Source organism: Sebastes fasciatus, chromosome 10 (assembly GCF_043250625.1).
Source record: "Sebastes fasciatus isolate fSebFas1 chromosome 10, fSebFas1.pri, whole genome shotgun sequence".
Taxonomy (NCBI): Eukaryota; Metazoa; Chordata; class Actinopteri; order Perciformes; family Sebastidae; genus Sebastes; species Sebastes fasciatus.
In genome coordinates this window covers 20,551,367-20,579,051 of record NC_133804.1, presented here as the reverse complement: position 1 = coordinate 20,579,051, position 27,685 = coordinate 20,551,367, and the positions used below count along the sequence as shown (strand labels likewise).

Sequence of the window (27,685 nt, the reverse complement as noted above, 5' to 3'; positions counted from 1 at the left end):
TTAAATCCCACATTAAAGTTAAAATCAAAAACACATTTTTTTTACACGAGTACAACATACTAGGCATGCTGTTGCTCTACATGTGTTGTGTTGTGTTTGTATTTATCATATATCTTTTAATTTGATTTTGTTATATAATTCAATTGGTCTTTGGCGGAATCTGGAGGCAGATCTTTCCATGTTGTACAACTAAGTAGGAATCTATTTTATAGCGAGAGAGAGAGATGCGTTTCTAAGCGAAGTTGGAGTATTTAGTGTGCAACTCTAAGGACGTGTTTTGGGGTCCAACACTGTGTAATATTTGGAGAGTGTTACTATTATCACTATGAAGAGCTTGAAGTAATCTTGTTTGTAAAGCCTTATAATACAGAGAACCAGCATCTCACTTAACTTAGAGAAAAGGTAAAAACAGTAGAGTTCCTCATTACGCGTTTAAATACGTTATTAGAGTGTGTTTTTATTCAAACATTAAGGCCAGACGACCTGATATTTTAAGAAAACTTGCAGCACTTCTGTAAAACTGTTATATTTCATTTGTCCTCACGGTGTCACTATAGACCAGCTATGGAGTCAAATGCTCTTCTTGCTTTGCACACCACCCATTATTTGGATCGACCACCCTTGTGTTCTGCTCAGCCTTCAACAAAGACGACAAATGCTTGGAAGGCACACTGATCGAATCACGTTTTTTAATACTTGAAACTGACGTGTTTTAACTCGTATAGTCGGCCTACTGTCTGAGGATGATGAATAGACGGATCGCACTCCAAAGCTATGGCTTTGTGTTTTTCTTTGTTGTGGTGCACTACGCTCACGGAGACCTGAGCTATTCTGTACAGGAGGAGCTCAAGCGCGGATCTGTTATTGGAAATATCGCCAAGGATCTGGGACTGGAGGTGGGCAGACTGTCTGCTCGCAAAGCTCGTGTTGACATGGAAGGAAACGACAGACAATACTGCGGGATTAACCTCCGAAGCGGAGATTTGATCGTTGCAGAAAGAATAGACCGAGAGGAGCACTGTGGAGAAAAGCCTTCGTGTGTTCTCAAATTTGATTTGCTGTTAGAGAATCCTTTGGAGTTACACCGGTTGTCCCTGCAGGTGCAGGACATAAACGACAATGCACCAATTTTCCCGAAGGATATTATAAAGCTGGACATTAGGGAGTCAGCTGTCAAAGGAGCTAAGTATCGCATTAATGCAGCACACGATGCAGACATAGGCAAGAACTCTGTTGAAAGCTACATTTTGCAGCAAAACCCCCACTTTTTGGTCAGTATTCAGACGACAAATTCTGGTAGTAAATATGGTGAATTGGTTTTAGATAAGGAGCTAGACCGAGAGGAGCAGCAGGAAATGAAATTATTGCTCACAGCTGTAGATGGAGGCTCTCCTCAGAGATCCGGGACTGTAGTCATACACGTCATTGTACTTGATGCTAATGATAACGCCCCTGTTTTTACTGAGTCTGTATATACAGCCACGTTACCGGAAAACTCACCTGTTAAAACCCCGATTATCACTGTAAGTGCGTCAGACTCTGACGAAGGTGTAAACGGAGAGGTTACGTATGAATTCAGCCGACTGTCTGATAAATCACAGAAGCTTTTCTCTCTAGATGAGAAAACTGGAGAAATCAGTGTGACAGGTGACATAGATTATGAAGAGGGATCGAAGTATGAAGTGAATATTGGGGCCAAAGATGGTTATGGCCTCTCTTCAGAAGCAAAAGTCATTATTGATATCACTGATGTGAATGACAACGCCCCGTTGATATATCTGAAATCACTGACTAACCCCATACCTGAGAACGTGTCACCTGGTACAGAGGTGGGCATCATTAACGTGCAGGATAGAGACTCTGAGAATAACAGACAGGTCCGCTGCTCCATTCAGCAAAACGTCCCTTTTAAGTTGGTTCCTTCTATTAAAAACTATTATTCTCTGGTGACCACAGGACAACTGGACCGTGAACTAGTGTCTGATTACAACATTACAATCAGTGCCACTGACGAGGGCTCTCCACCTCTGTCCTCCTCTAAAAGTGTTCAGTTATCTGTAGCAGACATCAACGACAACCCACCTGTGTTTGAGGAACAGTCCTACAGCGCATATGTGAGTGAAAATAACAAACCTGGCTCCACTTTATGTTCCGTTACTGCTCGAGACCCCGACTGGAGACAAAACGGTACAGTGATTTATTCTCTGTTAGTTGGTGAGGTGAACGGTGCCCCGGTGTCCTCCTATCTATCTGTTAACGGAGACACGGGGGTGATCCACGCTGTGAGGTCGTTTGATTATGAACAGTTCAGGAGTTTTAAAGTCCACGTGATGGCCAGAGACAACGGTTCTCCTCCGCTCAGCAGCAACGTGACCGTCAGTGTCTTCATATCGGATGTGAATGACAACTCTCCTCAGATACTGTACCCCGCCCCGGAGGGCAACTCCTTCATGACCGAGCTGGTCCCCAAAGCTGCACACGGAGGCTCTCTGGTGTCCAAAGTGATAGCGGTGGACGCGGACTCCGGCCAGAACGCCTGGCTGTCCTATCATATAGTCAAATCCACTGATCCGGGACTTTTCACTATTGGTCTCCACAGCGGAGAGATCAGGACACAGCGGGACATTTCTGAGTCTGACAGCATGAAACAGAACCTTATTGTGGCAGTGAAAGATAACGGACAGCCCTCTCTCTCTGCCACCTGTTCCATGTATTTACTGATCTCTGATAACTTGGCTGAGGTGCCAGAACTGAAGGATATTTCTTATGATGAGAAGAACTCCAAGCTGACCTCTTATCTGATCATCGCGCTGGTGTCTGTGTCCACCTTTTTCCTGACCTTCATCATCATCATCATGGGTTTGAGGTTTTGTCGCAGGAGGAAGCCCAGACTGTTGTTTGATGGAGCAGTTGCCATCCCCAGCGCTTATCTCCCTCCTAATTACGCAGATGTTGACGGAACAGGAACTTTACGCAGCGCTTACAACTATGACGCCTACCTGACAACAGGTTCAAGAACCAGTGACTTTAAGTTCGTCAGTTCTTACAATGACAACACACTGCCTGCTGACCAGACTCTGAGGAAAAGTCCATCAGACTTTGCTGAGGCGTTTGGGGATTGTGATAGTTCTCCTGAGGTAAGAACATCAAACATTTGAGCCATTATTTTATCAATAAGAAAAGACTACTATTTTTTTCAGACTTGCGACTGGTGCTGAAGTGATACTGATATAATCAGTATTTTTAAATATCAAAAAAGCTTTTTTCCAGGAGTGGTTAAAAGTTTAGTGCATTTTTAGCATAATCTTGGGAAAAAGTCTAATATTAGAAAATAAAATAAACAGGAGGTTATGATTTTGTCCATCTTAGTTCTTTCACTTATGCTGCATCAACAGGATTTCCAATTCTTCGCTGAAACAATACCAGCTGAAATCAGTGATAGATCTTTTATGCATTTTGTGCTCACTGTACAGTAGTTGTCCTTTGTTGCCTTTGGGGCTGTCTTTGTAGCTATTGTGGTACTTACACACTGAAAGAAATTATTATAATTATATTATTCTAAGCTTTTTAAATGTATTCATTCCTCAATTCGTTAATGCTCATCAAAGGTTTAGTCATTTATTTGATCATTTCCTTGCTTTTGCTCTCTAATATAGGCTTGGTCTCAGTGGTTGTTGTTGTGGCTAAGATTGATCAGATTGACTTGTTCTTTGGATAGGAAATAACCCATACCTTGCAAATCATATTTTGGCCTTGACTTTTTGATGTCAGGGTTATCATTTTTCATTTATGTTGTATATCTTCTTCCTCTACATTACAATAACATGCTCCTCAGATTTGAGGAGTCTTCCCGTTTAACATATCTACCATAGTTTCTGTGTATATTTTTGATAGCATTGTCATATTCACAATCCTAGATAATATAGGCTATTTCTTATTACCTATATGCTAATTTATTCGCTGGTTTTGAATTATTTTTTTTATCCAATTTGAGATGCATGTTGCAGTAAAGTCTAGCTGTTAGTCCAGCTTGTTGGATTTTGTTAATACTATAGCTTGTGGAAGAATTTATTGATTTGAGCAAAGTGATTGGAATTTTGCATTTAAATCAAACACTGTTCTTTTTGTGCCTTTGATAACTTGTCCATCTTCCCTTTTTCCTCTCTACATGGTATTGAGATGTCTTTTTAAGGATAGTTTCTCATCCGCTTAAATCATTCTTACATTATTTAAACAATTCAGTCCGTCACTGATTTGACTATTTTGGTATTTTAGAGTCTTTTTCATAGGCTGTCCTTTTGCTCACTCTTTACAAACATATTATAATTTGTTTCCAAATCAGCTGTAATTGATAGTTGTTACACTATTTCAAAAAACATTTAAGCCCAGATTTAGTCACTTCACGCTAAACTTTATATTTATCCTTTTTTTAAGACAAGAATATACTTGTTCAGACAAATTAGTTTTTTTTTCACACTTAAAAAAATATGAGGTTTCTGATGAAACAGGGCTTTTGTTTTAAACGTGCCCTTTACGTTTGATTCTCTTAACATGTCTCAAGGCATTTCAGTATGTAGTTTACCTTTTTAAATGAATATGATCTCCATATGTTGTTTTCATAATTGTACGGCTTGTACAGACTTGCTGCTAGTGGAAATACTTTATGTAATATCTAATGGAGACTCACGATGTCGCTATCCACCAGCTGTTATAGATTCCGTGTCGGAATCCACCCACTGTTGTCGACGCACAATGTGTCAATGTGGTGCAGTTGATCGTCCAGAGAGGCAGAGACTTGGTCTTGGATTGTGTTTCTTTTGGTTTAAATCCTTCATTTTTTTTGGCTGTGTTTCTGTACACTGAGTAGGGGACGTTTACTGGTCCAGATCGGCGTCATGATGGCTTTCAGGGGACGGGCATTACAAAGCTGTGCCGTTGCTTTGCTGCTCTTTTCTTTGGATTTTTCCAATGGGGATGTAAGCTACTCGTTTCCGGAGGAGATGAAACGCGGATCCGTGATAGGAAATATCGCCAAAGACTTGGGTCTCGAAACAAGCCGACTTTCTGCTCGAAAGGCCCGCATTGATACCGATGGGAGCGACAAACGTTATTGTGATTTAAACCTCCGTAACGGGGATCTGACTGTTGCTGAGAGGATCGACAGAGAGGGCCTTTGTGGAGACAAAGCATCCTGCGTTTTAAAACAAGAGCTCATGTTGGAGAATCCATTAGAATTGCATAGAATTAGTCTGCATGTCCAGGACATAAATGATAACTCTCCGCAATTTAATAATGATTTGATCCATATAGATATTCGTGAATCTGCTGTCAAAGGTGCTCGTTTTCCAATAGAAGAAGCACATGATGCGGATGTAGGCAAATATTCAGTTCAGACGTACAACCTCCAAAGCAATGAGAATTTTATTCTGGGCGTTGGAACCAATTCTGTGGAACTTGTGCTTAACAAAGAGCTCGACCGCGAGAAATTAAAGGAAATCAATTTGCTCCTCACAGCTTTAGATGGAGGCTCTCCTCAGAGATCAGGTACTGTAGTCATACACGTCACTGTACTGGATGCTAATGATAACGTCCCAGTGTTTAGCCAGGCCGTTTATAAAGCAAGTCTGCCTGAAAACTCTCCTGTAGATACTGTGGTGCTGACAGTGAGCGCTACTGATGCAGACGAGGGACTTAATGGAGACGTTACATATGGTTTTGGACACATTTCAGAAGATATTAAGTCAATGTTTACCATAGATCATAAGACAGGTGATATAAAACTGACAACAACAGTTGATTTCGAAACAACATCATCATTTGAACTGCGTGTCACAGCAAAAGATGGTTTGGGATTAACTTCTTATGCCAAAGCCATCATAGATGTTACTGATATAAATGATAATGCTCCAGTGATATATATAAAATCCCTGACTAACCCCATACCCGAGAACGTGTCACCTGGTACAGAGGTGGGCATCATTAACGTGCAGGATAGAGACTCTGAGAATAACAGACAGGTCCGCTGCTCCATTCAGCAAAACGTCCCTTTTAAGTTGGTTCCTTCTATTAAAAACTATTATTCTCTGGTGACCACAGGACAACTGGACCGTGAACTAGTGTCTGATTACAACATTACAATCAGTGCCACTGACGAGGGCTCTCCACCTCTGTCCTCCTCTAAAACTGTTCAGTTATCTGTAGCAGACATCAACGACAACCCACCTGTGTTTGAGGAACAGCCCTACAGCGCATATGTGAGTGAAAATAACAAACCTGGCTCCACTTTATGTTCCGTTACTGCTCGAGACCCCGACTGGAGACAAAACGGTACAGTGATTTATTCTCTGTTAGCTGGTGAGGTGAACGGTGCCCCGGTGTCCTCCTATCTATCTGTTAACGGAGACACGGGGGTGATCCACGCTGTGAGGTCGTTTGATTATGAACAGTTCAGGAGTTTTAAAGTCCACGTGATGGCCAGAGACAACGGTTCTCCTCCGCTCAGCAGCAACGTGACCGTCAGTGTCTTCATATCGGATGTGAATGACAACTCTCCTCAGATACTGTACCCCGCCCCGGAGGGCAACTCCTTCATGACCGAGCTGGTCCCCAAAGCTGCACACGGAGGCTCTCTGGTGTCCAAAGTGATAGCGGTGGACGCGGACTCCGGACAGAACGCCTGGTTGTCCTATCATATAGTCAAATCCACTGATCCGGGACTTTTCACTATTGGTCTCCACAGCGGAGAGATCAGGACACAGCGGGACATTTCTGAGTCTGACAGCATGAAACAGAACCTTATTGTGGCAGTGAAAGATAACGGACAGCCCTCTCTCTCTGCCACCTGTTCCATGTATTTACTGATTTCTGATAACTTGGCTGAGGTGCCAGAACTGAAGGATATTTCTTATGATGAGAAGAACTCCAAACTGACCTCTTATCTGATCATCGCGCTGGTGTCTGTGTCCACCTTTTTCCTGACCTTCATCATCATCATCATGGGTGTGAGGTTTTGTCGCAGGAGAAAGCCCAGACTGTTGTTTGATGGAGCAGTTGCCATCCCCAGCGCTTATCTCCCTCCTAATTACGCAGATGTTGACGGAACAGGAACTTTACGCAGCGCTTACAATTATGACGCCTACCTGACAACAGGTTCTAGGACCAGTGACTTTAAGTTCGTCAGTTCTTACAATGACAACACACTGCCTGCTGACCAGACTCTGAGGAAAAGTCCATCAGACTTTGCTGAGGCGTTTGGGGATTGTGATTCTTCTCCTGAGGTAGGAACAGGTGCCACATATCGTTTGGCTTCTTTTGCATCTCTTATTCAGCCAATTTAGTTACACTCGTCAAAGATTTTCCACAACTTTTTATATCTTTGATGAATTTGGTTCAAGGGTAAAAGTTACCACTGGCTTCCATGCATTGCTATGTGTTTCTTCATGTTTCCCCTAAATGTAGGCCTACCTTGAGCATGACAGTAGGTGTTTGAGCTTGTGCAATATTGAAGTCGGCTTATTTGTAGTTCCAGATTTTGTGATCATTTTCTTGTACTTTAGAGGAAATCTTATACCAGCTGTTTCAATTTAATCTATAGCTTGATTTTTTTAAAGGATTTACCAAACATCTGTTATTTAGCTATGTTGTAAGCAAACCTTTTTGCATCTCATATATGTGAGCACTTTTTTTGTATCTCCGTTGAAACATTAGAAATTGTCTACTTTTGCATCTTCGTCTTTCCCCCTTCTGTGTTGTTCAGTCCTTGGTTTTTAACTGCATGTTGGCCTTACTACCCCAAACTATTTACCTCATTCGTCAGCTGTAGAAGGCATATATTTTAAATTTCTTGTCAATTTTCATATGAAGTCCAAGATAATAGTGTAATGAGTTTAATTTTTGCTTTGTATCTATCCGTTTACCCAGCACTGGTGTGTTTGTCTGTGCAATTTGAGTAGAGCTGCCTGTAGTTCTTCGTGTCTCTGTCCTTGGTGCTGAACTTCACTGTTGCTCTGTTGATACGTTATCAGGAAAACTTACATCCATCTTGTTATTTTTTGTCATTTAAAAATAGAAATACATCATGTTTAAGACTGCAGTTTTCTTTTTATTCAAACATACTGTATCTGTGTTCCACTTTTTAATTAAGGTTGGACCTCCCCATGGTCTTTGATGAGGAAAAAAGGGGAACAATACACATCAGGTTAAATTGGAAATATTTGTACCCAGTCAGTAAACCTTTATGCTTTTAAGTGCTTCCCAATCTCCTACGAATTATGTCAATTTTAAAGTTATCAGTATTTTATATTCAGTAACGTTCATTGCCAGTGCAACAAGTAGTATAGTTTTCTTTTAAAGAAAATGAAGCAATTTTTCAGAAGTGCTGGATGAATGCATTTCTTTTGACACCTGCCGCATTTGTTTTGTCCCGTTTCATACTGTTGTCTTTATTCATGTATTTTTTTGTATATTTTTTTATCATTGTAACAAATAGTTAATAATGGCCACAATATTTAATCTCCATCCAAACATTGTACGAACATACGTTGGTAGGAAACTTTCAAAATCAATACACACAAAAAGTTTTATTGCTCATGGTAGAAATGTCTGAATATAACCTGAATATTGAAGAGCATCCATTACCTTAAAACAGAAGCTTATTTTGGCAGTGAAAGCTAATGGACAGCCCATTTCGTTAATGCTCATAAAAGGTTTAGTTATTGACATCTTTACAGGAACCACAGACCAGTCATATATGCTGTTTTAAATTGTTGATAATTTCCTTGATTTGCTTTCTAGTTTGATGTTGGTCTCAGTGGTTGTTGTTGTGGGAAAGATTGATCGGATTGACTCTTTCTTTCCATAGGAAATGACCCATATCTTGTAAGTCATATTAGGATATATTATGACTTTTAGGTGTCTGGGTTGTCGTTCGTCATTTATGGTGTACATATTCTTCCTTCTTCCTCTACCTTACCACTATATGCTCTTCAGATTTGAAGAGTCCTCCTCAGTAACGAACATACAATTGGTTCTCTGTATATTTTTGATGGCATTTTCATATTTACAGTCCCTGTTAATATACCTATTTCTTATTACCTTTATGCCAATTCCATTGTTATGTTTTTTATGATTTTTGATTTGTTTTTAAATCCAATATCAGTTGCATTTTGCAGTTAAGTCTAGCTGTTTGTCCAACTTGTTGGATTTTATAAATACTGAGTAGCCTGTGCAATAATTCATTGGTTTTGAGCAAAGCGATCACAATCCTGCAATTAAATCAAACTCTGTTATTTTTGTGCCCTTTATAACTTGTCCATCTTCCCTTATTTCTCTCTACATGGGATTGAGATGTCAGTTTAAGGATAGTTTCTATCAGCTTAAATCATTTCTTACATTATTTAAACAATTTAGTCCGTCATTGATTTTACTATTTCGGTATTTTAGAGGCTTTTCCGTAGGCTGTAATTTTGCTCACTCTTTACAAACATATTATAATTCGTTTCCAAATCAGTTGTAATTGATGGCTGTTACACCATTTCAAAAAAAACTTTTCACATTTATTCATTATTCGCTAAACTTTATTGATACTTTATTTTAGGGTAAGGATATAAATGTTCAGACAAATATGAGTCTGTTTTTTCCACACTTAAAAACCAGTGTTTAATATGAGGTGTCTGATCAAACAGTGCTGTTGTTTTAAACGTGCCCTTTACGTTTGATTCTCTTAACATGTCTCAAGGCATTTCAGTGTAGTTTACCGTTTAAGTGAATATGATCTCCATATGCTGTTTTCATAATTGTACGGCTTGTACAAACTTGCTGCTACTGGAAGTACTTTATGTAATATCTAAAGGAGACTCACGATGTCGCTATCCACCAGCTGTTATAGATTCAGTGTCGGAATCCACCCACTGTTGTCGACGCACAATGTGAGTCAATGTGGTGCAGTTGATCGTCCAGAGAGGCAGAGACTTGGTCTTGGATTGTGTTGATTTTGGTTTAAATCCTTCATTTTTTTGTCTGTGTTCCTGTTCACTGAGTAGGGGACGTTTACTGGTCCAGATCGGCGTTATGATGGCTTTCAGGGGACGGGCATTACAAAGCTGTGCCGTTGCTTTGCTGCTCTTTTCTTTGGATTTTGCCAATGGGGATGTAAGCTACTCGTTTCCGGAGGAGATGAAACGCGGATCCGTGATCGGAAATATCGCCAAAGACTTGGGTCTCGAAACAAGCCGACTATCCGCTCGAAAGGCCCGGATTGATACCGATGGGAGCGACAGACGTTATTGTGACTTAAATCTCCGTAACGGGGATCTGACTGTTGCTGAGAGGATCGACAGAGAGGGCCTTTGTGGAGACAAAGCATCCTGCGTTTTAAAACAAGAGCTCATGTTAGAGAATCCATTAGAATTGCATCGAATTAGTCTGCATGTCCAGGACATAAATGATAACTCTCCACAATTTAAGAAAGAATTGATCCATATTGATATCAGTGAATCTGCTGTCAAAGGTGCTCGTTTTCCAATAGAAGAAGCACATGATGCAGATGTAGGCAAATATTCAGTTCAGACGTACAACCTCCAAAGCAATGAGAATTTTATTCTGGGCGTTGGAACCAATTCTGTGGAACTTGTGCTTAACAAAGAGCTCGACCGCGAGAAATTAAAGGAAATAAATCTGCTTCTCACAGCTCTAGATGGGGGCTCTCCTCAGAGATCAGGTACTGTAGTCATACACGTCACTGTACTGGATGCTAATGATAACGTCCCAGTGTTTAGCCAGGCCGTTTATAAAGCCAGTCTGCCTGAAAACTCTCCTCTCGATACTGTTGTACTCAAAGTGAGTGCTACTGATGCAGACGAGGGACTAAATGGAGACGTTACATATGATTTTGGACATATTTCAGAAGATATGAAGTCAATGTTTACCATAGATCATAAGACGGGTGATATTAAATTGACAACCAGAGTTGATTTCGAAACAGCATCATCATTTGAACTGCGCGTCACAGCAAAAGATGGTTTGGGATTAACTTCTTATGCTAAAGCCATAATAGATGTTACTGATGTAAATGACAACGCCCCAGTTATAAACCTAAAATCCCTGACTAACCCCATACCTGAGAACGTGTCACCTGGTACAGAGGTGGGCATCATTAACGTGCAGGATAGAGACTCTGAGAATAACAGACAGGTCCGCTGCTCCATTCAGCAAAACGTCCCCTTTAAGTTGGTTCCTTCTATTAAAAACTATTATTCTCTGGTGACCACAGGACAACTGGACCGTGAACTAGTGTCTGATTACAACATTACAATCAGTGCCACTGACGAGGGCTCTCCACCTCTGTCCTCCTCTAAAAGTGTTCAGTTATCTGTAGCAGACATCAACGACAACCCACCTGTGTTTGAGGAACAGTCCTACAGCGCATATGTGAGTGAAAATAACAAACCTGGCTCCACTTTATGTTCCGTTACTGCTCGAGACCCCGACTGGAGACAAAACGGTACAGTGATTTATTCTCTGTTAGCTGGTGAGGTGAACGGTGCCCCGGTGTCCTCCTATCTCTCTGTTAACGGAGACACGGGGGTGATCCACGCTGTGAGGTCGTTTGATTATGAACAGTTCAGGAGTTTTAAAGTCCACGTGATGGCCAGAGACAACGGTTCTCCTCCGCTCAGCAGCAACGTGACCGTCAGTGTCTTCATATCGGATGTGAATGACAACTCTCCTCAGATACTGTACCCCGCCCCGGAGGGCAACTCCTTCCTGACCGAGCTGGTCCCCAAAGCTGCACACGGAGGCTCTCTGGTGTCCAAAGTGATAGCGGTGGACTCGGACTCCGGACAGAACGCCTGGCTGTCCTATCATATAGTCAAATCCACTGATCCGGGACTTTTCACTATCGGTCTCCACAGCGGAGAGATCAGGACACAGCGAGACATTTCTGAGTCTGACAGCATGAAACAGAACCTTATTGTGGCAGTGAAAGATAACGGACAGCCCTCTCTCTCTGCCACCTGTTCCATGTATTTACTGATTTCTGATAACTTGGCTGAGGTGCCAGAACTGAAGGATATTTCTTATGATGAGAAGAACTCCAAGCTGACCTCTTATCTGATCATTGCGCTGGTGTCTGTGTCCACCTTTTTTCTGACCTTCATCATCATCATCCTGGGTGTGAGGTTTTGTCGCAGGAGAAAGCCCAGACTGTTGTTTGATGGAGCAGTTGCCATCCCCAGCGCTTATCTCCCTCCTAATTACGCAGATGTTGACGGAACAGGAACTTTACGCAGCGCTTACAACTATGACGCCTACCTGACAACAGGTTCTAGAACCAGTGACTTTAAGTTCGTCAGTTCTTACAATGACAACACACTGCCTGCTGACCAGACTCTGAGGAAAAGTCCATCAGACTTTGCTGAGGCGTTTGGGGATTGTGATTCTTCTCCTGAGGTAGGAACTGGTGTTGCATATATCGTTTGACCTTTTTGCACCTTAACGTTCCCTGTTTGTTTCATTTGTTTCTAATGGCACACATTGAGCGTGATAATGCATCAAGAGTTCACAGAAGAGTTATTCTATCTCAATATGCAGATATTTTTAATTCTGTGGTGAATCGAGTAGTGGTTGTTGATCTTGTTTTAGTAATTTATCACACAAAACCTGTCTGGCTCTGTTTTTAGAGTTGAGCTGCAATTTGTTCTTTGTTTCTCTGTCATTGGTGCTGAACCTCGCCGTTGCTCTTGTGATATATTTTCTCACATTTAAAACGTTTTAGACTACAGTTTTACTTACAAATTTATTTTCCTGAGATATCTGTCCCATTTTGTAAATTTCGGGCTTTGCTACGTTTGGAATTAGTGCAATGGTTAAATAAAACAAGGAACATATTACACTGGAACGAGTTGACATATTTTGCTGTCAGTAAGTAACATTACATGTGTTTAAGTACATCACATTAACATATTTTCTCTAGGAATTGTTGTTTTCCCCTTTAGTTTTGAATTCCACATTAAAGTCAATGTATTTTTACAGAAGTGCAACATACAAGGCATGCTGTCGCTCTACTCTTTTTGAGTTATGTTTTTATGCATCATGTATCCTTTAATTAGATTATGTTATTTAATTCAAGTGGTCTTTGGAGGAAACTGGTGGCAGATTTTTGCATGTTTCACAACAAAGTATTGGAATCAATTTTACTTCATAGAGAGAGATGCGTTTATGAGCGAACTGGATATTTCGAGTGCAGCACTAAATCACATGTTCAGTGGTCCTAATTTTGGGAGTGTTGTCTTGTTACTCTCATGAAGTGCTGGAAGTGGATTACTTTAGGTAAAGACATAGTTTTGTGTGTAAAGCCTTAAAATACAGAGATCAGGAATCTTACTTAACATAAAGAAAGTTTGAGGTAATCTGCAGTTTGTCCTTTGTGTCTCTGTCCTTGGTGCTGAACTTTGCTATTGCTCTTGTGATTCAACTTAAACATGTCTTGAATTTCTTCACATTTCAAACACTTTAGATAACTCTTTTACTTGGACATTTGTCTTCCTGAGATATAGGTGTCAGATTTGGTAATTTACATTTATGCTCTGTATTACATTTGTACTTTTCTGAAAGGTAAAACAAAACAAGGACAATTTCACATCAGTGGAATGAGTTGACATATTTTGCGGTCATAAAGGTAAATTTTATGTTTTAGGTGCATCTCATGAATGAGTTAATTCAATTTACTGTTATTGACATTATTTTTCTCCGTAGGAATGATTATTATCCCCTTTAGTTTTAAATACCACGTTAAAGTTAAAGTCAAAAACAAATTTTTTTTACACCAGTGCAACATACAAGGCATGCTGTTGCTCTACATGTGTTGTGTTGTGTTTGTATTTATCATATCTGTTTTAATTTGATTTTGTTATATAATTCAAGCAGTCTTTGTAGGAATCTGGAGGCAGATTTTTCCATATTTCACGACTAAGTAGGAATCTATTTTATAGCGAGAGAGAGATGCGTTTCTAAGCGAAGTTGGAGTATTTAGTGTGCAACACTAAGGACGTGTTCTTGGGTCCAACATTGTGTAATATTTGGAGAGTGTTACTATTATCACTGTGAAGAGCTTGAAGTAATCTTGTCTGTAAAGCCTTATAATACAGAGAGCAGGCATCTCACTTAACTTAAAGAAAAGGTAAAAACAGTATAGCGCCTCAGTACACATTTACATACCTTATTCGAATTTGTAGTTAATCAAACATTAAGGCCAGATGACCTGATGATATGTTAAGAAAACTTGCAGCACTTCTGTAAAACTGTTATAATTAATTTGTCCTCACGATGTCACTATAGACCAGCTATGGAGTCAAATGCTCTTCTTGCTTTGCACACCACCCATTATTTGGATCGACCACCCTTGTGTTCTGCTCAGCCTTCAACAAAGACGACAAATGTTTGTAAGCCACACTGATCAAATCACGTTTTTTAATACTTGAAACTGACGTGTTTTAACCTGTGTAGTCGGCCTACTGTCTGAGGATGACGAATAGACGGATCGCACTCCAAAGCTATGGCTTTGTGTTTTTCTTTGTTGCGGTGCACTACGCACACGGAGACCTGAGCTATTCTGTACAGGAGGAGCTCAAGCGCGGATCTGTTATTGGAAATATCGCCATTGATCTGGGACTGGAGGTGAGCAGACTGTCTGCTCGCAAAGCTCGTGTTGACATGGAAGGAAACGACAAACAATACTGCGGGATTAACCTCCGAAGCGGAGATTTAATCGTTGCGGAAAGAATAGACCGAGAGGAGCACTGTGGAGAAAAGCCTTCGTGTGTTCTCAAATTTGACTTGTTATTAGAGAATCCTTTGGAGTTACACCGGTTGTCCCTGCAGGTGCAGGACATAAACGACAATGCACCAATTTTCCCGAAGGATATTATTAAGCTTGAAATCACTGAATCAGCTGGCAAAGGAGCTAAGTATCGCATTAATGCAGCACACGATGCAGATATAGGCAAGAATTCCGTTGAAAGCTACATTTTGCAGCAAAATCCCCACTTTTCGGTCAGTATTCAGACGACAAATTCTGGTAGTAAATATGGAGAAATGGTTTTAGATAAAGAGTTAGACCGAGAGGAGCAGCAGGAAATGAAATTATTGCTCACAGCTGTAGATGGAGGCTCTCCTCAGAGATCCGGGACTGTAATCATACACGTCATTGTACTTGATGCTAATGATAACGCCCCGGTTTTTACTGAGTCTGTATATACAGCCACGTTACCGGAAAACTCACCTGTTAAAACCCCCATTATCACTGTAAGTGCGTCAGACGCTGACGAAGGTGTAAACGGAGAGGTTACATATGAATTCAGCCGACTGTCTGATAAATCACAGAAGCTTTTCTCTCTAGATGAGAAAACTGGAGAAATCAGTGTGACAGGTGACATAGATTATGAAGAGGGATCGAAGTATGAAATAAATATTGGGGCAAAAGATGGTTATGGCCTCTCTTCAGAAGCAAAAGTCATTATTGATATCACTGATGTAAATGACAACGCGCCGTTGATATATCTGAAATCCCTGACTAACCCCATACCTGAAAACGTGTCACCTGGTACAAAGGTGGGCATCATTAACGTGCAGGATAGAGACTCTGAGAATAACAGACAGGTCCGCTGCTCCATTCAGCAAAACGTCCCTTTTAAGTTGGTTCCTTCTATTAAAAACTATTATTCTCTGGTGACCACAAGACAACTGGACCGTGAACTAGTGTCTGATTACAACATTACAATCAGTGCCACTGACGAGGGCTCTCCACCTCTGTCCTCCTCTAAAACTGTTCAGTTATCTGTAGCAGACATCAACGACAACCCACCTGTGTTTGAGGAACAGTCCTACAGCGCATATGTGAGTGAAAATAACAAACCTGGCTCCACTTTATGTTCCGTTACTGCTCGAGACCCCGACTGGAGACAAAACGGTACAGTGATTTATTCTCTGTTAGCTGGTGAGGTGAACGGTGCCCCGGTGTCCTCCTATCTATCTGTTAACGGAGACACGGGGGTGATCCACGCTGTGAGGTCGTTTGATTATGAACAGTTCAGGAATTTTAAAGTCCACGTGATGGCCAGAGACAACGGTTCTCCTCCGCTCAGCAGCAACGTGACCGTCAGTGTCTTCATATCGGATGTGAATGACAACTCTCCTCAGATACTGTACCCCGCCCCGGAGGGCAACTCCTTCATGACCGAGCTGGTCCCCAAAGCTGCACACGGAGGCTCTCTGGTGTCCAAAGTGATAGCGGTGGACGCGGACTCCGGACAGAACGCCTGGCTGTCCTATCATATTGTCAAATCCACTGATCCGGGACTTTTCACTATCGGTCTCCACAGCGGAGAGATCAGGACGCAGCGGGACATTTCTGAGTCTGACAGCATGAAACAGAACCTTATTGTGGCAGTGAAAGATAACGGACAGCCCTCTCTCTCTGCCACCTGTTCCATGTATTTACTGATTTCTGATAACTTGGCTGAGGTGCCAGAACTGAAGGATATTTCTTATGATGAGAAGAACTCCAAGCTGACCTCTTATCTGATCATCGCGCTGGTGTCTGTGTCCACCTTTTTCCTGACCTTCATCATCATCATCCTGGGTGTGAGGTTTTGTCGCAGGAGAAAGCCCAGACTGTTGTTTGATGGAGCAGTTGCCATCCCCAGCGCTTATCTCCCTCCTAATTACGCAGATGTTGACGGAACAGGAACTTTACGCAGCGCTTACAACTATGACGCCTACCTGACAACAGGTTCAAGAACCAGTGACTTTAAGTTCGTCAGTTCTTACAATGACAACACACTGCCTGCTGACCAGACTCTGAGGAAAAGTCCATCAGACTTTGCTGAGGCGTTCGGGGATTGTGATAGTTCTCCTGAGGTACGGACACATTTCCATATTTAATATTTCTGAACTTGTGTTCAACCAAGATGTGCATGCTGAAGCCAAACTGCTCGTAAAACAACTTTTACAGAGCATCATAACAATCTCCTATCCGCCCACCTCACCCTCCACACTCAGACGCAGACACACACCGTTAAACTATGCTTGCATACTCTCTTTAATATATCTATGCTGTCAGTTCTCTGATATGTTTTTAGACCATTTGTTTCTTTAAGTCTGGTTGTAGCAATCTGGTTGCATGATTGCTGTATTTTATGTTCCAGTGAGGGAAAACGTTTTTGAATTAGGCTCCTAGATTCTCTGTCCTTGGTGCTGAAATTCTGTTGCATTTTTAGAGATAGTTTACTTCTGTGTTTTCTGCTGTTTTCATTCCCCCTTTACTGAATTGGGTTTCAGTACATTTGCTTCTTTTACACACTTGGATAAAATACTGAGGTTTATCTGGCTTTAATGCTTTCATATGCATATGTTGTTGCTGTAATCTGGTTCCAGTGTTAAGTTGCTCTACTGGATTTATACTCACTAGAAGTTTATCACTATTTATGGATAATAGGACGTGGTATTAGAGCAGTAAGAACACATTTACAATGGAGCCTCTGTGCTTATTCTATTTTGCTAGTGGATTCTCGCGTTCCTGAGTTGGACTTCTGTATGTAATATGATTGATATGTGCCTTTGTGGAAAATGCATCCTCCCTATAGTTAATATGACCTGCAGTCTTTCACATTAAAGGGTAACCCTTGGACAAAGTAGCACATAGTGCTCAGTTTTTTTCCAATGCAATTTCATAATAATTCACTTGTTTCCTTAATAGATACCATATAGTGTTTTCCAGTAGTAAATAGTACTATTGCAAACACCATACAACACCAAATGAATGCATAACAAATGAAAGGCATTGCAGTCAAATTTTTACAGAGCAGCTCCCAGAAACAGTAGCTTCATTCTGAACGTTTGACAGCGTTGTATTCGATGCATTTCTACTGTTATGATTTATTTATAAATTAGCATTTTTTTTCTTGGGCTTTATAACAGATGTTGGTAATTCTTTCTGAAAGTTTGCCAACATTCAGTGTTAAATCAATGAACAACAGCACCATGTTTAAAGCTCTTTCTGAAAATATATGTATTTTGTTACTGTTGTAGTAGTAGTAGTAGTAGTAGTAGTAGTAGTAGTAGTAGTAGTAGTAGTAGTAGTAAACATCAACAACAACAAAAAAAATAACAAATTTTTGCTCATCATTAGGGTAGATTCAAGAATTCAAACAAAGACCTTATTTTGGAGAGAAATTTGTTTGATGTTTTTGTCTCCTCCATGTTTACCAAAAATCTTTCAGGAAGAATCATTATGTCAATAGATCTGTGTGTCTTTACAGTGCATTAACATGAAACATAAACTACTGGTGATATGGTTGAAGGAACACAACACTTCAATTTACAATATGCAACTTGAAATTATCATTCAGTAGGTTTAATCTCATTGATTAACGCTTCAATCATTTTTCACATGTTTCAATCTGAGCACTTACAAGATAAAGAGTGTGTGACCACCAATGATACACAAGAACATATTGAACAATATTTTCCTCTCTTTTATCTAACATGAAAGTGTCCTCCTCTTAGTGTATGTGTTGTCTATATTTTAACATGCCAAAAATTATTTGAAAGCATTGGATTGTTTTGGAGACACAGTTTGAATAGTTTCATGTTGATCCACACGTTTTGTGTTGCTTTATTTACATCACTAGGGGGCAGAACACGCTTGTATTAAGGTATGTTAAGCCTAAAATGGTAAAGCTATTATTATTGTTATTATTATTATTGTTATTGTTATTATTGTTGTTGTTGGCATTGTTGTTTTTGATTAACAAGATTATTTGAACTAGTCTATATTGAAGCACATCAGGAATCCTACTTCTCCTTGTTATACCCAGACAAATACTCATGGTGTCAGTGTGTACCAGTAAACGAGAGGGCTCGGTCATTCTCCACCCTTCTGTCTCAGCGAATTTAAAGCCTGATTCTGCTGTTGTATTGTAATTGACAAAATCCTTAGTGATATGACCGCTGTGTGAGGATTGTGCATATTGGAGGAAATCACAGCTGCATTGTGGATATATTTTGACATACGTGGTAACAGTAGTGGTCTTTGTCGAGATAACCATGGGATGCAGCAGATTTTCGCTGCTCTGCGGCCTTGCTTTCGTTTTTCTTGTCCTCCACCCCGTCTATGGAGACGTGAGCTACTCTGTCCCGGAGGAGGTGAAACGTGGATCTGTAATTGGAAATATCGCTAAGGATCTGGGACTTAATTTGGGCAGACTGTCTGCTCGTAAGGCCCGTATCGATACTGAGGATAACAGCGTTCAGTACTGCGGTATAAATCTCAACACCGGAGACTTGATCGTACAAGAAAGGATCGACAGAGAAGGGCTTTGTGCGAAAAAGGCATCATGTGTTCTAAAACAGGAACTCGTGCTGGAAAATCCTTTAGAGCTGCACCGTATTAGTATCCGAGTTCAAGATATTAATGATAATTCACCGCAGTTTAAAGAGGAGTCACTTAAAATTGAAATTCAGGAATCGGCGCACAAGGGTGAGCGGTTTCTTCTTGGAGAGGCACACGATGGAGACATCGGAGAAAATGCTGTTAAGAGCTACTCACTTCAGCAGAATGATCATTTCAAATTAAATATAAACACGAAATCTGGCGGACGGAAGTATTGTGAACTAGTTTTAGACAAAGAATTAGACAGAGAGGACAAAAAAGAGATTATGTTGTTGCTTACCGCATTCGATGGAGGCTCTCCTCAGAGATCAGGTACTGTAGTCATACACGTCACTGTACTGGATTCTAATGATAATGTACCAGTGTTTAGTCAGACCGTTTATAAAGCCAGTCTGCCTGAAAACTCTCCTCTGGATACATTAGTGATCACAGTGAGTGCTACTGATGCAGACGAAGGTTTAAATAGCGAAATAACCTATGGATTTGATCATGTTTCAGATGAATATAGCAACGTGTTTGCTTTACATCTTAAAACGGGAGAAGTGAGAGTAGCTGCAGCTATTGATTATGAAAAAGTTTCGTCATATGAAATGCAGATAAGTGCAAAAGATGGTCTGGGATTAGTTTCATACGCAACCTTAAATATTGAGATTACTGATATAAATGACAACGCACCAGTTATAAACCTAAAATCACTGACTAACCCCATACCTGAGAACGTGTCACCTGGTACAGAGGTGGGCATCATTAACGTGCAGGATAGAGACTCTGAGAATAACAGACAGGTCCGCTGCTCCATTCAGCAAAACGTCCCTTTTAAGTTGGTTCCTTCTATTAAAAACTATTATTCTCTGGTGACCACAGGACAACTGGACCGTGAACTAGTGTCTGATTACAACTTTACAATCAGTGCCACTGACGAGGGCTCTCCACCTCTGTCCTCCTCTAAAAGTGTTCAGTTATCTGTAGCAGACATCAACGACAACCCACCTGTGTTTGAGGAACAGTCCTACAGCGCATATGTGAGTGAAAATAACAAACCTGGCTCCACTTTATCTTCCGTTACTGCGCGAGACCCCGACTGGAGACAAAACGGTACAGTGATTTATTCTCTGTTAGCTGGTGAGGTGAACGGTGCCCCGGTGTCCTCCTATCTATCTGTTAACGGAGACACGGGGGTGATCCACGCTGTGAGGTCGTTTGATTATGAACAGTTCAGGAGTTTTAAAGTCCACGTGATGGCCAGAGACAACGGTTCTCCTCCGCTCAGCAGCAACGTGACCGTCAGTGTCTTCATATCGGATGTGAATGACAACTCTCCTCAGATACTGTACCCCGCTCCGGAGGGCAACTCCTTCATGACCGAGCTGGTCCCCAAAGCTGCACACGGAGGCTCTCTGGTGTCCAAAGTGATAGCGGTGGACGCGGACTCCGGACAGAACGCCTGGCTCTCCTATCATATAGTCAAATCCACTGATCCGGGACTTTTCACTATCGGTCTCCACAGAGGAGAGATCAGGACACAGCGGGACATTTCTGAGTCTGACAGCATGAAACAGAACCTTATTGTGGCAGTGAAAGATAACGGACAGCCCTCTCTCTCTGCCACCTGTTCCATGTATTTACTGATTTCTGATAACTTGGCTGAGGTGCCAGAACTGAAGGATATTTCTTATGATGAGAAGAACTCCAAGCTGACCTCTTATCTGATCATCGCGCTGGTGTCTGTGTCCACCTTCTTCCTGACCTTCATCATCATCATCCTGGGTGTGAGGTTTTGTCGCAGGAGAAAGTCCAGACTGTTGTTTGATGGAGCAGTTGCCATCCCCAGCGCTTATCTCCCTCCTAATTACGCAGATGTTGACGGAACAGGAACTTTACGCAGCGCTTACAACTATGACGCCTACCTGACAACAGGTTCAAGAACCAGTGACTTTAAATTTGTCAGTTCTTACAATGACAACACACTGCCTGCTGACCAGACTCTGAGGAAAAGTCCATCAGACTTTGCTGAGGCGTTTGGGGATTGTGATTCTTCTCCTGAGGTAGGAACAGGTGCCACATATCGTTTGGCTTCTTTTGCATCTCTTATTCAGCCAATTTAGTTACACTCGTCAAAGATTTTCCACAACTTTTTATATCTTTGATGAATTTGGTTCAAGTTAAAAGTTACCACTGGCTTCCATGCGTTGATACGCGATGTTTCTTCATGTGTTCCCTAAACGTAGTCCTACGTTGAGCATGACAGTGGGTGTTTGATTATGTGCAATATTGAAGTTGGTTGTCTTTTTAGGTCCAGATTTTGTAATGCTTTCCTTGAGCTTTTGAGGAAATCTTTTTCCAGCGGTTTCACTTTAATCTGTGGCTTGATTTTTTTAAGGATTTACCAAACATGTGTTATTTAGCTATGTTGTTAACAAACATTCTTTGCATCTCATATATATGAGCACCTTAGAAAAATTAGAAATTGTTTACTTTTGCTTCTACGTCTTTCCCCTTCTGTATTGTTCAGTCCTTGGTGTTTAACTGCATGTTGGCCTTACTACCCCAAACTATTTACCCATTAGTCAGCTGTAGAATGCATACATTTTAATTCTCTTGTCAGTTTTCATATGAAGTCCAAGATAATATTGTAATGAGTTTAATTTTTGCTTTGTATCTATCCGTTTACCCAGCACTGGTGTGTTTGTCTGTGCCTCTTGAATAGAGCTAGTTCTTGGTGTCTCTGTCCTTGGTGCTGAACCTCACTGTTGCTCTGTTGATATGTTATCAGGAAACTTACATCCGTGTTGTTATTTTTTTGTCATTTAAAAATAGAAATACATCATATTTAAGAATGTAGTTTTCTTTTTCTTCAAACATATTGTATCTTTGTGAGACTTTTTAATAAAGGTTGGACCTCCCCATGGTCTTTGATGAGGAAAAAAGGGGAACAATACACATCAGGTGAAACTGGAAATATTTGTGTCCAGTCAGTAAAGTTTTATGCTTATAATTGCTTCTCAATCTCCTACGAATTACGTCAATTTTAAAGTTATCAGTATTTTATGCTCAGTAACGTTCATTGCCAGTGCAACAACTAGTATAGTTTTCTTTTAAAGAAAATAGAGCAATTTTTCGGAAGTGCTGGATGAATGCATTTCTTTTCACACCTGCTGCATATATTTTGTCCCGTTTCATACTGTTGTCTTTATTCATGTATTTTTTTGTATATTTTTATCATTATTACAAATAGTTAATATGGCCGCATTATTTCATCTCCATCCAAACATTGTACGAACATGCGTTGGTAGGAAACTTTCAAAATCAATACACACAAAAAGTCTTATTGCTCATGGTAGAAGTGACTGACTATAACCTGAATATTGAAGAGCATCCATTACCTTGAAACAGAAGCTTATTTTTGCAGTGAAAGATAACGGTCAGCCCATTTCGTTAATGCTCATAAAAGGTTTAGTTATTGACATCTTTACAGAAACCACAGACCAGTCAAATATGCTGTTTTAAATTGTTGATAATTTCCTTGCTTTGCTTTCTAATTTGATGTTGGTCTCAGTGGTTGTTGTTGTGGGAAAGATTGATCGGATTGACTCTTTCTTTCCATAGGAAATGACCCATACCTTGTAAATCATATTAGGATATATTATGACTTTTAGGTGTCTGGGTTGTCGTTCGTCATTTATGGTGTACATATTCTTCCTTCTTCCTCTACCTTACCACTATATGCTCTTCAGATTTGAAGAGTCCTCTTCTGTAACAAACATACAATTGTTTCTCTGTATATTTTTGATGGCATTTTCATATTTACAGTCCCGGTTAATATAGCTTTCCTATTTCCTATTACCTTTATGCTAATTCCTTTGCTATTTTCTCAATTTTTTTATTTTTTTTTACCCAATATCAGTTGCATTTTGCAGTTAAGTCTAGTTGTTTTAACAACTTGTTGGATTTTATAAATACTGAGTAGCCTGTGCAATAATTCATGGTTTTGAGCAAAGCGATCAGAATCCTGCAACTCAATCAAACTCTGTTCTTTTTTTTTCCTTTAATAACTTGTTCATCTTCCCTTCTTCCTCTCTACGTAATATTGAGATGTCAGTTTAAGTATAGTTTCTCATCAACTTAAATCATTCCTTACATTATTTAAACAATTTAGTCGGTCATTTATCATTTCTGTATTTTAGAGGCTTTTTTATTGGCTGTCATTTTGCTCACTCTTTTCAAACATGTTATAATTTGTTTCCAAATCAGTTGTACTTGATAGCTGTTGCACCATTTCAAGAAACTTTTAAGCACAGATTTAGTCACACGCTAAACTTTATAGATACTTTATTTTAAGAAAAGGATATACATGTTCAGACAAATGAGTCTATTTTTTCACACTTTAAAAACAGTGTTTAATATGAGGTGTCTGATGAAACAGTGCTGTTGTTTTAAACGTGCCATTTACGTTTGATTCTCTTAACATGTCTCAAAGCATTTCAGTATGTAGTTTACCGTTTAAATGAATATGATCTCTATATGTTGTTTTCATAATTGTACGGCTTGTACAGACTTGCTGCTAGTGGAAGTTCTTAATGTAATATCTAAAGGAGACTCACGATGTCGCTATCCACCAGCTGTTATACGTAGATTCAGTGTTGGAATCCACCCACTGTTGTCGACGCACAATGTGTCAATGTGGTGCAGTTGATCGTCCAGAGAGGCAGAGACTTGGTCTTGGATTGTGTTGATTTTGGTTTAAATCCTTCATTTTTTTGGCTGTGTTTCTGTTCACTGAGTAGGGGACGTTTACTGGTCCAGATTGGCGTCGTGATGGCTGTCAGGGGACTGGCATTACAAAGCTGTGCCGTTGCTTTGCTGCTATTTTCTTTGCATATTGCCAATGGGGATGTAAGCTACTCGTTTCCGGAGGAGATGAAACGCGGATCCGTGATCGGAAATATCGCCAAAGACTTGGGTCTCGAAACAAGCCGACTTTCTGCTCGAAAGGCCCGCATTGATACCGATGGGAGCGAGAAACGTTATTGTGACTTAAACCTCCGTAACGGGGATCTGACTGTTGCTGAGAGGATCGACAGAGAGGGCCTTTGTGGAGACAAAGCATCCTGCGTTTTAAAACAAGAGCTCATGTTAGAGAATCCATTAGAATTGCATAGAATTAGTCTGCATGTCCAGGACATAAATGACAACTCTCCGCAATTTAATAATGATTTGATCCATATTGATATCAGTGAAAATGCTGACAAAGGTGCTCGTTTTCCAATAGAAGAAGCACATGATGCAGATGTAGGCAAATATTCAGTTCAGACGTACAACCTCCAAAGCAATGAGAATTTTATTTTGGGCGTTGGAACCAATTCTGTGGAACTTGTGCTTAACAAAGAGCTCGACCGCGAAAAATTAAAGGAAATAAATCTGCTTCTCACAGCTCTAGATGGAGGCTCTCCTCAGAGATCAGGTACTGTAGTCATACATGTCACTGTACTGGATGCTAATGATAACGTCCCAGTGTTTAGCCAGGCCGTTTATAAAGCCAGTCTGCCTGAAAACTCTCTACTAGGTACTGTGGTGCTGACAGTGAGCGCTACTGATGCAGACGAGGGACTAAATGGAGACGTTACATATGGGTTTGGCCACATTTCAGAAGATATTAAGTCAATGTTTGCCATTGATCATAAGACAGGTGATATAAAATTGAAGACCACAGTTGATTTTGAAACGGCATCATCATTTGAACTGCGCGTCACAGCAAAAGATGGTTTGGGATTAACTTCCTATGCCAAAATCATCATAGACGTTACTGATATAAATGACAATGCCCCGGTTATATATCTGAAATCCCTGACTAACCCCATACCTGAGAACGTGTCACCTGGTACAGAGGTGGGCATCATTAACGTGCAGGATAGAGACTCTGAGAATAACAGACAGGTCCGCTGCTCCATTCAGCAAAACGTCCCTTTTAAGTTGGTTCCTTCTATTAAAAACTATTATTCTCTGGTGACCACAGGACAACTGGACCGTGAACTAGTGTCTGATTACAACATTACAATCAGTGCCACTGACGAGGGCTCTCCACCTCTGTCCTCCTCTAAAAGTGTTCAGTTATCTGTAGCAGACATCAACGACAACCCACCTGTGTTTGAGGAACAGTCCTACAGCGCATATGTGAGTGAAAATAACAAACCTGGCTCCACTTTATGTTCCGTTACTGCTCGAGACCCCGACTGGAGACAAAACGGTACAGTGATTTATTCTCTGTTAGCTGGTGAGGTGAACGGTGCCCCGGTGTCCTCCTATCTATCTGTTAACGGAGACACGGGGGTGATCCACGCTGTGAGGTCGTTTGATTATGAACAGTTCAGGAGTTTTAAAGTCCACGTGATGGCCAGAGACAACGGTTCTCCTCCGCTCAGCAGCAACGTGACCGTCAGTGTCTTCATATCGGATGTGAATGACAACTCTCCTCAGATACTGTACCCCGCCCCGGAGGGCAACTCCTTCATGACCGAGCTGGTCCCCAAAGCTGCACACGGAGGCTCTCTGGTGTCCAAAGTGATAGCGGTGGACGCGGACTCCGGACAGAACGCCTGGCTGTCTTATCATATAGTCAAATCCACTGATCCGGGACTTTTCACTATTGGTCTCCACAGCGGAGAGATCAGGACACAGCGGGACATTTCTGAGTCTGACAGCATGAAACAGAACCTTATTGTGGCAGTGAAAGATAACGGACAGCCCTCTCTCTCTGCCACCTGTTCCATGTATTTACTGATTTCTGATAACTTGGCTGAGGTGCCAGAACTGAAGGATATTTCTTATGATGAGAAGAACTCCAAACTGACCTCTTATCTGATCATCGCGCTGGTGTCGGTGTCCACCTTTTTTCTGACCTTCATCATCATCATCCTGGGTGTGAGGTTTTGTCGCAGGAGAAAGCCCAGACTGTTGTTTGATGGAGCAGTTGCCATCCCCAGCGCTTATCTCCCTCCTAATTACGCAGATGTTGACGGAACAGGAACTTTACGCAGCGCTTACAACTATGACGCCTACCTGACAACAGGTTCTAGAACCAGTGACTTTAAGTTCGTCAGTTCTTACAATGACACCACACTGCCTGCTGACCAGACTCTGAGAAAAAGTCCATCAGACTTTGCTGAGGCGTTTGGGGATTGTGATTCTTCTCCTGAGGTAGGAACTGGTGTTGCATATATCGTTTGACCTATTTGCACCTTAACGTTACTTGTTTGTTTTATTTGTTCCTAAATGCACACATTGAGCGTGATAATGCATCAAGAGTTCACATTAGAGTTATTTTATTGCAATATGCAGACATTTTAAATTCTGTGATGAAACGAGTAGAGGCTGTTGATCTTGTTTTAGTATTTCTTTTTTACACAAAACTGGTCTGGCTCTGTTTTGAGAGTTGAGCTGCAGTTTGTTCTTTGTGTCTCTGTCCTTGGTGCTGAACCTCGCCATTGCTTTTGTGATGTATTTTCAGGAACAGTTTTCTCCTGTCTTATATTTTCTCAAATTTTATAAGTTTTAGACTACATTTTACTTACATATGTATTTTCCCTGAGACATCTTTGTCACATTTTTTTAATTAACATTTGGGTTGTGCTACGGTTGGACTTTTCATGTTTTTAAGTGCATCACATTAACTTATTTTTTTCTAGGAATTTTTATTTTCCCATTTAGTGTTAAATTCCACGTTAAAGTCAATAAATGTTTTACACCAGTGCAACATACAAGGCTCGTGTAGCTCTATACTCTTTTAGAGTTATGCATCATGTATGCTTAATTAGATTATGTTATTTAATTCAAGTGGTCTTTGGAGGAAACTGGAGGCAGATTTTTGCATGTTTCACAACAAAGTATTGGAATCAATTTTAGTTGAGAGAGTGAGGGATGAGTTTCTAAGCGAACTTGGAATATTTCGAGTGCAGCACTAAATGACATGTTCAGTGGTCCAAATTTGGGGAGTGTTGTCTGGTTACTATAATGAAGTGCTTGAAGTGGATTACTTTAGGAGAAGATATAGTCTTGTGTGTAAAGCCTTATAATACAGAGAACAGACATCTCACTAAACTTAAAGAAAAGTTGAGTTGAGCTTCATTTTGTCATTTGTGTCGCTGTCCTTGGTGCTGAACCTCACTGTTGCTCTTGTGATGCAACTTACACATGTCTTCTATTGGCTCACATTTCACACCTTTCAGATAACTGTTTTAC

The 27,685-nt window shown here is 40.7% G+C and overlaps 6 protein-coding genes across 6 annotated transcripts; all 6 read left to right on the top strand.

Moving 5' to 3' along the window:
- The first annotated feature begins 621 nt into the window (after positions 1–621).
- On the top strand, positions 622–3,158 carry LOC141775913 (protocadherin gamma-A12-like). The gene has a single exon (XM_074649652.1). It carries the CDS (start codon positions 744–746, stop codon positions 3,156–3,158), a length of 2,415 nt encoding a protein of 804 aa, XP_074505753.1. The 5' UTR covers positions 622–743.
- Positions 3,159–4,760: 1,602 nt separating this feature from the next.
- Positions 4,761–7,822, top strand: LOC141775912 (protocadherin beta-16-like). Its single transcript, XM_074649651.1, has 2 exons — positions 4,761–7,277; positions 7,757–7,822. The coding sequence occupies exons 1-2, from the start codon at positions 4,896–4,898 to the stop codon at positions 7,820–7,822; spliced, it is 2,448 nt and encodes an 815-aa protein (XP_074505752.1). The 5' UTR covers positions 4,761–4,895.
- Positions 7,823–9,755: 1,933 nt separating this feature from the next.
- LOC141774832 (protocadherin gamma-A11-like) lies at positions 9,756–13,378 on the top strand. The gene has a single exon (XM_074647647.1). The coding sequence runs from the start codon at positions 10,069–10,071 to the stop codon at positions 12,478–12,480; it is 2,412 nt and encodes an 803-aa protein (XP_074503748.1). The 5' UTR covers positions 9,756–10,068; the 3' UTR covers positions 12,481–13,378.
- Positions 13,379–14,495: 1,117 nt separating this feature from the next.
- On the top strand, positions 14,496–17,282 carry LOC141775911 (protocadherin gamma-A12-like). The gene is made up of 2 exons (XM_074649650.1): positions 14,496–16,917; positions 17,277–17,282. The coding sequence occupies exons 1-2, from the start codon at positions 14,524–14,526 to the stop codon at positions 17,280–17,282; spliced, it is 2,400 nt and encodes a 799-aa protein (XP_074505751.1). The 5' UTR covers positions 14,496–14,523.
- Positions 17,283–18,889: 1,607 nt separating this feature from the next.
- On the top strand, positions 18,890–22,689 carry LOC141774831 (protocadherin beta-15-like). Its single transcript, XM_074647646.1, has one exon. It carries the CDS (start codon positions 19,105–19,107, stop codon positions 21,553–21,555), a length of 2,451 nt encoding a protein of 816 aa, XP_074503747.1. The 5' UTR covers positions 18,890–19,104; the 3' UTR covers positions 21,556–22,689.
- Positions 22,690–24,057: 1,368 nt separating this feature from the next.
- Positions 24,058–27,685, top strand: LOC141774830 (protocadherin gamma-A11-like). Its single transcript, XM_074647645.1, has one exon. It carries the CDS (start codon positions 24,266–24,268, stop codon positions 26,672–26,674), a length of 2,409 nt encoding a protein of 802 aa, XP_074503746.1. The 5' UTR covers positions 24,058–24,265; the 3' UTR covers positions 26,675–27,685.